The 10,238-nt window shown below is 37.5% G+C and overlaps 1 protein-coding gene across 1 annotated transcript in view; it reads left to right on the forward strand.

The window, feature by feature from the left end:
- b3gnt7 (UDP-GlcNAc:betaGal beta-1,3-N-acetylglucosaminyltransferase 7) overlaps positions 1-9,823 on the forward strand; it is a 13,932-nt gene extending 4,109 nt beyond the window's left edge. Inside the window, exon 2 of the mRNA NM_001001245.1 lies at positions 8,007-9,823. Within this exon, the coding sequence (NP_001001245.1) occupies positions 8,007-9,195 (1,189 nt within the window). The 3' untranslated portion in view covers positions 9,196-9,823. The remainder of the gene's footprint in view (positions 1-8,006) is intronic.
- The last annotated feature ends 415 nt before the right edge of the window (positions 9,824-10,238 follow it).

Raw genomic sequence — 10,238 nt, forward strand, 5'->3', positions numbered from 1 at the left:
GCTCCAGAGGAGCTTACAATCTAATGTCCCTATCACATTCACACACACTATGGTCAATTTAGTCAGAAGCCAGTTAACCTGTCTGTATGTGTTTGGAGAGTGGGAGGAAACCAGAGTACCCGAAGGAATCCTACACAGACACAGGGAGAACATACAAACTCCTTGCAGATAGTGCCCCAGTGCTGAAAGGCAGAAGTGCTACTTCCTGAGCCACCATGCTGCCCTTTTCATATGTTTAGCCTGGTGGACAGTGTTAAGGCGTATGAACCACCTGGCAAAGAAGGCTTCTCCATGTACTACCCCACACAAATACAGTTATATTCTGTAACTATTAAGCCAAATTAAAAGCACAGAGAATGGTGAGGAGAAACACACTCATAGTAGGGTCTGTCAGCCCAAGCCCTCCTATGGTTCCCAGTACAATTAAGACAGAGATAAATTTAATGCAGCACTTTTACTGAAATTGTGCATCATTCATAAGGGTCCCTACCCCAGTATAGCTACCAATCTAAAGTCTCACATTCACATAGATGATTAGCGTCAATTTATTCAGGAGCCAGTAAACCAGTCAGTATGTTTTTGGGGTATGAGAGAAAACTTACTTAAACACAGACTCCCTGCACATAGTATCCAGGTTAGAATCAAGCTCATTTTGCATGCTTTTGTTGGCCTTATCATTTTACATTTCTATAGAGTTTACTTTTTGCCTACAAAGACTATTTATAACTCCTGATATTTGTCAACCTGGGAGAGTCCTGCATTTGCTTTATTACACAAAGCTTGGGAATTTGACACCAAAGTTTGAAAGAATCTTTTTCTGGTGACACACTTACTTCACTTGGTGACACTCACAGTGTACTGATAAAGTTTATCTAACTGCTGGTGTTATTGCATTGCACAACAAATGAAAGAAATAGCCATCATACTCCCCTCCATCATGCTATCAGGTTGCAGTGTCAGCCTTCAGTGCTGCTAGTACAGTTGCCTGGATATTGCTCATCAGGTTTGTTGCTTAGGTAGATGGATATGTTTGTCTCCTGATTGTCTTTCTTACATACCACTTCTGTTGCTAGGCGCTCCCTAAAAAGATACTTCCTCACTATGAGCGTATGGCATAGGATAAATTGCCTTAAAGGGGTTGTTCACCTTTTTACTATATTCACAAATCTAACAGTTCACATTAATATAATATTGCCTTATAAATAACAAAAATGTGCAGCTGAAGAGAGATTCACCTCAGAATCATCCTTCTGCTAATTGTTCGCTTCTGCACAGGCCCTGTGCTGGGGGGGGGTCAGTGACCCCTATAAACACTACAGTTGCTTTTTTACTTCTTTATAAGATGTCACGCATAGTACTGGCAGCTGTGTCTCCTATCACTCTGACATAGCTACCTGTGACAGAGGGATGCAAATCTAACAAAACAGTATGTTAGGTTTGTGATATGCCGAGTCTGCTAATGTCCCTGTGTGCCACTGCTCTAAAAAGTGGAGGGACACAATACTGGTGATGTTGCCCAAGGCAATCAGCAATTCGATTTCAACAGTTAGAAAACCAAAGCATCTCATTGGCTGCTATGAGCAACATCACTGGTAATGTTTTACTCCCCTTTTTACACAGCATAATAAATGAATAGGGCTTGTGCTGAATATACTTTTTGCCTATTTTAATCATTAAAGAGCTATATTTTTTTTTCTTGTGGTTAACAAGGGAGGTAAATAATTAGATTGATAAAAAAGCAGCATCAGTATATGTGAAATTATAAATGCATTTACAGATCTGCAGATTGGTCAATCTTTCATGTGAAACACACCATAGGCACCAAGAAACAGAAACTCTACAGGTGCAAATAAACAAAAGAAAATCGTTGTGAATACACTGTTATACAATGGTCTTTATTAATTTAGCTATAGTTACACATTGAGTAAACAATCAATATGGATCTATTGTTCCCTATCCAACATTGCAAAAAACAGAACACAATGTGTATGAGCCTGTAAATAGTCTCCGGTTGGCTTTCACAAGAGGGCCAACTGAGCTTTTGTAAAGCAATACCATAATGGGAAGGTACTGTTCAGCAGGTGTCTGCCACAGTATCAAGGAAGAAGTGAAGCATGCGTGAGGCGTAAAAGTGGGGTCTGTTATCTTGAATGGTCTTTATTAATCTTTCCCATAGCTAGCATAGCTCTATCTACATATGCTGTAGTGTTTTCACTGGTTGCACCATACCTACCAAGTTTTATTAGACATGACCTTTTCAAAGCAAGCCATTAAGCTTTTAAAATTGCAGTACACCCCCTTGATCATTGAATATAGCTTTTGCTGAAAATACTTTTTACTTATTTTTATAACAAAAAAATCCTTTCTTTTTGTTATTTCTTGAGATAAACATGGAAACAGAAGCTACTCCATGTTTGCTCCTTGCAAAGTAGATAATTAGATTACCTGCGCACATATAATGTTTGCGAGTCTTTTTCGGCGATTTCGGGAAATCGTGCCGCCGCGTGTGCCATCCCGCCGGCGAATTACATGTTCGCCGGTGGGATGGCGGGTCATGGCAACTCGGGGAGATTAGTCGCCCGTGACAAGGGAGATTTGTCGCGGGCGACTAATCTCCCCGTGTGCCAGAGCCCTAAATGGACTCCTGCAAATCTACTTTACAAAGACCAAACATAGAAAAACCTCAGTCTCCCTGTTTGGCCTGTTTATCTCAAGAATAAATATATATTTTATGGTAATTAAAGCAATAGTCAAAAAGAATGTTCCTCACAAGCCCCATTCACTGAATTCATGTGAAACTATGGGGGTACATTGCCTCTCTAAGAACCTTGTTATCTGCAGTGTTTATATGCTTTTAAATATAATGTACTGTTATTCCGCATTGGCAAAGATTGCATGTTTGCTTTAGAAATGCACAGGGCATTTGTTATTAATTTATTATAGCCTTAGGGCTATAGGGGTAAGAACCCACCGAGCAGTTCTGTTGCCTGCGATAGATCTCTGCTACTGCAGGTCCGGTATAGTTGAATAGGGCAGAAGGGCATCTGTTTACATAGAAGATAACAGACAAACTACCTAGAATGCCATTGGTTTAGTTATTACACAGAAAGACAGGTCAAACCACATTTGTTACCAAGAAAGAGTTTCAGATTCAAACTAAATGTAAAAAAGTGCATTACTGTCCCTTTAAAGGAGTGGTAGTTGGGAGAGCTAATATTAACTTGGACAGGAGCCACCTTTCCTTTCTAACTATACAAAGGTAATACAATTGTTTCACTGACGCAAAGACACTGCATTGAGAGGGCGACAGCTTACGCAAGCTGTGTACAAAAGATATCAAACGTGTTTTTTTTTTTTTTTGATTAAATGTAGATATTATTCTTTCAGCGTATATAAGGTTATGTATGTATAAGGTTTACATATATGTGTATATATGTCTAGGTGCCAAATATATGCAATAAGAAAAAAAACTTTGCACACCTCAAGACTTAAATAAAATATGTATACACATCTCACTCACTCTCACTGTAACTGCATTTAGGCTTATGGGCTGGAGGGTAGTAATAAAGGCCTTTACTATATAAACTTAACCAGAAAACCTAGCATTTAAAGAAAAATAGAATAGTGTGTAAGAAAGACCAGTGAAGCATTATATCCCTTTTGTATACACAATTTTGTACAAGAGCAGTTGAATATCAACTTTTTTTTGCTTTTATTATTCTTTTGCTGTGGATTACTGCCAGTGCAGATTTGATTATGGATAGTAAATGGGCCCATGTGATGCATGACACTGCTTTGGATTGTGGCTTGGTGTGGCTCATTGAACTTATCAAGTATTTTGAGTGGTGGCCATGATTTAGATTTTTTAAATGTCACTACATTTACTGTTTCTATATTATGGGACATTTTTTGTTTAGACAGATTGTGGTTTGACAGGTACAGATGGACTGTATCCGTAGTAACCTGAACATTCTTAGTTACTGCTACAAAGTACTTTTTGTTGCCACTTGGTCCCATGTAATTCATCTGCATTAAAAAAAGGCAACTGTACATTTTACTGTGTATTGCTATTCTTTTTTATAGATTCTTTGTACATACCCGCTATCCACATTCCCCAAATCCAGACAATACAATACCAATACAGTTATGAGCTTAATACCAACATAAAATATAGTTAGCCACATTCTTTCAAAAGCAGCTTCCCCTCCATATATGGGAGAATGCAGAGGGCAACAAGGCTTAAGACCTATATTACTGCTTTTCATGTGTATGTTGGGATAGGCTTGACCTGGCTGGAAGTACTGGAAGGACAGGTTTTTCCAAAGTCCTTGGATTTCGATGTTTCACTAGAGATAGGAAACCTGTTTGTAGCAAGCGCTGAAAAAATAAGACCTATGACATGGATAATTAAAGAGCAGTTCGGTTCTCCAACCTTTCTTTAAATTAATTTCACTATGTGCCAATATCGATCACTGTTTGATTCTTTACAAACCTCTCGGGTACCTGCTTTTAGAAGTGATGCATTAGGCTTATGGAAATACATATATTTTCTCCTTGACAGTGACTCACTTTAAATTGTAAAAGTTTAAGTTTCATATGATTATCTGTGTGTCCAATATCTAAATATTATGGATTTCAGTTGGTTGTGGGGGGTAAGTTTGAAAACGTCATCTTCTGTGCGTGGTGAAGGGCCAGAAGGCGCTGAAGCTCCTCTTCATTTCTGATAAATTCAGCAGGAATGATGGGAACCGTAAAGGTATGGCCAGATAGCCTTTACTTTTTAATGCAGGCACAGCCAATCTACCACCATTACCAAATGAACAATTCCACCCTATTCTTTGAACTTAAATCTTAGAAAGTGACTGCTTCCCTGTCTACTCCATCCCTATCCTTCTTGTCCACCCCTTACAAACTCTCAAAAGCTGTAGGGGCTAGGAAGCAGGATGTAGCTTTTTTAATTAAGGGGAGATGTTAAATATCAAGTCCACCTTGACCAAACATATTGAAACAATGCCCCATTTAAAAATGTCACTAATGCAAAATATGACTAGATTCCACAAACATGTATTATAGGTGTACAAAAAAACACAGTACCACCATCACTAGTCAGCCTCATCAGTATCAATCGGTTCAACCTCATTGGTTCAAACAGACCAGAATTTTCTAAGTTGAATATCCCATTCACTTTAGAATATTTCAGTGCTTAGTGTTTTCAAATGAACCCCTGGTCTAGGAACTACTGATGAGGTTGACTAGTGGTGCTAGTACTGTGTTTTTATGGTGGTTTTATTTTATGACCGCATCAATATTGATACAATAGTGTATATAGAAATCACATCCAACTTCAGGGCATAGCAGTGGATGAGGCTTCCGAATGCTGTACCAGCCCTCGTATCCAATATATGTCCTTTCTACGCAACTCTGAATCTTTCTTTCATTTCTATTCAGGGAATGTGTTAGGAATGTGCTGGGGGGGGGGGGGGCTGGAGCGAAAGGAAATGAACACAGATGTCTGGTGTCCTAGGTTTTAGCTGCTGAAATATTGTGGATTTTTTTTCTGTCCTAGTGTGCCCTGTTCAGTCTTGCTTTTTGTCGTGTTGGTTATGGCAGTCACATGAGACACCCACCCATTTTGCATAATGAACGAAAATGTAATTTTAAGCAACCTTTCAAAATACACTCTTGATATTTGTAAATGCAATTAAAAGCAGTTATTTGGGTATTCTTTTCTGTTCTCTGGTTCTGACTCTTGAAACATTGTACAAGAAGGCAGTTCTCTAGGGGTTAATCAGGTAGCAGGAATGTAAAGAATATACATGAATTTAAAACGAGATAAATTCTGCTTTAAATGGCAATTACTGGAAAATCATCTTATATATTACCTATAATTACATTTTACTTTTTGAAAATGTTTTTTTTTTTTACATTTTGAGTGAAGATCTCATAAGAGCCATGTATAAAAATACTGCATGCTATAAAGGACAGGGTGACTTTTATTATCTAACAAATTGCTGTATATTTGCTGTTATATTCATATTTTTTGATTTAATAAAGCAATTTATTTATAACAAAGCTAAACTATTTGGGTTTCTATTTTGTTTTTTTCCCCTTTATATCCAGACAATTCCTAGTAGCTTTTAAGGCATGGTGCTCTGTATTACAAGTAAACCCCCAGGTACCAAGCATTTTAGATGTGACGAGGGACACTGCCTCTAGTGACTAGAGTGTGGGTTGGATTTTATACTGTGTGGGAAGACAGAATATATCAGTAAGTGTGCTGGGCTGTTGGGGGGGATCTAAAGCCTCTAGATTCCAGTCTCCACACCAAACTGCAGGGGAATATAACTGCCTGTAAATGAAGCACACAAACAATAATACCCAATTCCAGTGCACCTTGCTATTGTCTGCATTTATATAAATAAGCATGATGTATAGAATGCAAAGTGCTCTCTCACATATACTGTGCTTTGAGTCTTAAAATTCCATATACTCAGTCTTCTGCAGCATGTTTAGGGCTCCATCTTAAAAGTGCTCTTTAAAGAGGCGTTACACACACATATGTCCAAACTAAAGTACAGGAGGCATGAAAACATTCACTTGCAGTCTGTCATGCTTAGATATTCTGTTAAGTATTTTAAACAGTTGTAAATTTTATGAAATCTCTCATCATAAAACCTTTATTTACAAAAATTAAATTGAGTTGCCATAAAGTGAGTGGAGCTGTCATATTGCTTGGAAAAAGCATTTATATTGTGACATGGTTATGTCTTAAACTTTGTGCGATTGTATCCTGTGTAAATAGTTTTTTGACAAAAGAGCTGATTTGTTAAATGACTTGGGCGTGTGAGAGTCCTTATAAAAATGGTTTGTTTTAATAGAAAACCACATAAACTGTCTCAATGTTTAACAATCTAGAACCTATTTAAATGAATAGCAAAATGAATATGTCCTTCATAGTGAGACTGTATTTGAGAAATTTTACTTTATGAAATCCTTAACAAGTGTGTATGCACTTCATCACTTTGAATGCCTACACACACACAACGTACATATGTATGTGATGCCAGACCATCCATACAAAGCAGGGTCTGATTCCCGTGTCCCTTTCCCTCCCGTTAGCCAGCATTTTACTGCTAACTGAGGAGAAAGACGCCTTTCATTGCAAAGCCCCATTTAATTGCCTCGAAACTGAAGAGGCTTCTCTGTAATGTAAACTTGCCATGCAGGGTGTATGGGGGCGTCCTTAAGGTGTTCAAAATAAGAAACCTTCACCTCTCTAGTCCTACATACCAAAATACCGGACAAAAGGTATTATGATTGCAGCCATCCTCTTAACCTTTAAGGAACCCTGCAGGGTGCTAGTAAACTATATAACTATAGAATTTGTTATATATTCTGCATTCAGATGCATTCCATCAAACTACACTGTTTGTAATGTATTCAGTCACAGAGAAAACTTGACATTGGTGTACTATTAGGTCTTTAAATGTTATAGTATCTACATTTTTCATGCATAAAATGTAATAAAAAAATCTCCCTTTGAGAATTTTCCATCCCCAGTTATGCAAGTGTCGACATGCCTATTAGCTACTGGGGGGGGGGGGGGGGCGTGATTTGTTCATTTTGTGAAGCTATTTTGAATGAAAAGAAGAAAAATAAAGCTTACTGTTGAACCTGACATTTACAACAGTGTTCAAAACTTTGGGCAATGTTCAAGTGAAGTGTTATAGATTTTCAAGTGAAAATAAGTTAGCACAGCTTCTACAGAGAACAAACTGAAACATATCTGTATAAATTCAGAATTAAAAAAAAAAAAATACCAAAAAAAAACTGGACAAAAAACAAATTTAGCAAATGCTTACTAATGAATCTGTAATTTACCCCATGATGCCCACATTTTTTAACACAATTGTAATTTGTATGTAACAAGTAAGGGTAACACTGCATTTTTATTATGCATAACAACTAAAAACATAATTAAATGCTATGTATGTTTCTCTTATTAGGAAGAAGAAAATCTTTAAAAGTGCCGCACTCTTTTTCTGTCTGGTGATCACTTTTACGTTTCTTCAGAATGGGACGTCTCCTGGACTGTTTACTCAGGACCAACAGAAAGATTCTGGGTCCCAGATGTTAAGCACTCAAAAAAGAGACACTTATCCTGTTCCAGATGGGTTCTGGGAAGCCAAAGCCAAACGTGATCTTACAGAAGCAACTCCTAAAACAGAATTGCAACCAACAGAGTGGGATATTCACTCTACTAACTGTTCTCCCAACTGGAATCTTACCAAAATGGAATGGTACCGATCATTGGAACCAAATTTTCAACAGTTCATTCTCTCTCGTCATTGCCGCTACTTTCCTATGATTATTAACAACCAAGAGAAATGCAGCGAGGATATTGAACTACTAATAGTTGTGAAGTCCATCATTACTCAGCATGACCGCAGACAAGTGATCCGTAAAACATGGGGTAAAGATAGAGAGATAGATGGTAAAAAGGTGAAGACACTATTTCTTCTGGGAACCGCCATGAAAGCAGAGGAGAGAGCAAATTACCAGAAACTACTAGAGTTTGAAAATATAATATATGGTGACATTCTACAGTGGGACTTTTTAGATTCCTTCTTTAATCTGACCCTAAAAGAGGTACATTTTCTAAAGTGGATGGACATCTACTGCAAGAATGTGAAATACATCTTTAAGGGGGATGATGATGTTTTCGTAAGCCCTAATAACATCTTGGAGTTTCTCGATGGCAAGAATAACCCTAACCTGTTTGTAGGTGATGTTTTGCAGAAAGCTCGTCCTATACGTAGAAAGGACAACAAATATTACATCCCTACCGCTTTGTATAATAAAACGTTCTACCCTCCATATGCAGGTGGTGGAGGTTTTCTAATGGCAGGTTCTTTGGTCAGGAAGTTGCGCAAAGCATCTGAAACACTGGAACTGTATCCCATTGATGATGTTTTCTTAGGGATGTGTTTGGAAGTTATTAAGGTCTACCCTATCCATCATGAAGGATTTAAGACTTTTGGTATTGTCAGGAACAAAAACAGCAACATGAACAAAGACCCATGTTTTTTTAAAAATATGCTGGTTGTACACAAACTTCTTCCAGATGAGTTGGGGCGTATGTGGAAACTTGTCCAGGGTAACTTAACCTGTACACGGAAATTCAACATTCTTTAGTATTGATGCACTGTATACTGAAGTGGACAAAACTGTAACTGTACTGTAATGTTCTCTCCCTGGCAGGTTTAGGGAAGTTTTTTTTTTTTTTATATAATATATTTTATGGGATCAATGATCTCTTATGTCAAGGAATTCCAAAGGGCACTGTCCGAGGTCTGAGATGAATGGTTAAAAGAATTATCACAATAAATGAGACCTTGCTTTTAGACTTGGTGTTTCAGGTTTGCAGGGGTTGTGTGTAATGAATTTGGAACCACCTTTGCAGAAAGCCCTATTCTAATATTAACAGAGATACTCCGAGATGCAGTCTTCTCATCTCGAAAGCAAGCTCCACACTGGACAAATCTCCGCTTTGGAGTTATGCAACAAATCAAAGGAGCTTGGAGCAGAAACGCAGGAATCCGGAAAAGTGTTGGCAGTTGACTGTTGGTTTTGATTTAGGCCACACAGAAGATGACAGTGACTTGAATCCAATAAGTTTACAGTAATCCAAGACCTCAAAACCAAAGTCAAGCCAGTGAAACTTTATTTGATCATATGACTTTACCCTTCGTTTGTTCTGAAGTGTTGCTCATAGAAGTGTATTAATTTATAAAAAAATTAAGATTTAAATTAAATTAACAGGTTAAAAAAATGGTATGGTGTTTGATTGAAGGGGGAACACCCCAGGCTAAGTTCTTTTCAGCTTTCATTTGTTTTGTTTTACCAATAAATCGTGAAAATGGTCTTAATTTTATAAAACACAGCTAACTAAAATTCCTATAACTAAATTACTATAAATTGTAATTCATTATAGAGGGTAATTTATTGCCCTTTCCAATGCAAGGGGATGGTAGTGGACCACTCAGTTTGTATATCTTGCTGTTGTGCTTATATTGTTACTGGTAAGGCCCCTGTGGAATCGGTAGCAGTGTAAAACAATTGCTAGCAGAACCAACAACAGAATTTATATGGAAACAAGTGTCTTTATTTATCTATATGCAGAACATGGTTTCAGTACAGGTTAAAGGATTCTGATTTTTATGGTATATTTTTTATTT

Source organism: Xenopus tropicalis, chromosome 5, assembly GCF_000004195.4.
Source record: "Xenopus tropicalis strain Nigerian chromosome 5, UCB_Xtro_10.0, whole genome shotgun sequence".
In the NCBI taxonomy this organism is placed as follows: Eukaryota; Metazoa; Chordata; class Amphibia; order Anura; family Pipidae; genus Xenopus; species Xenopus tropicalis.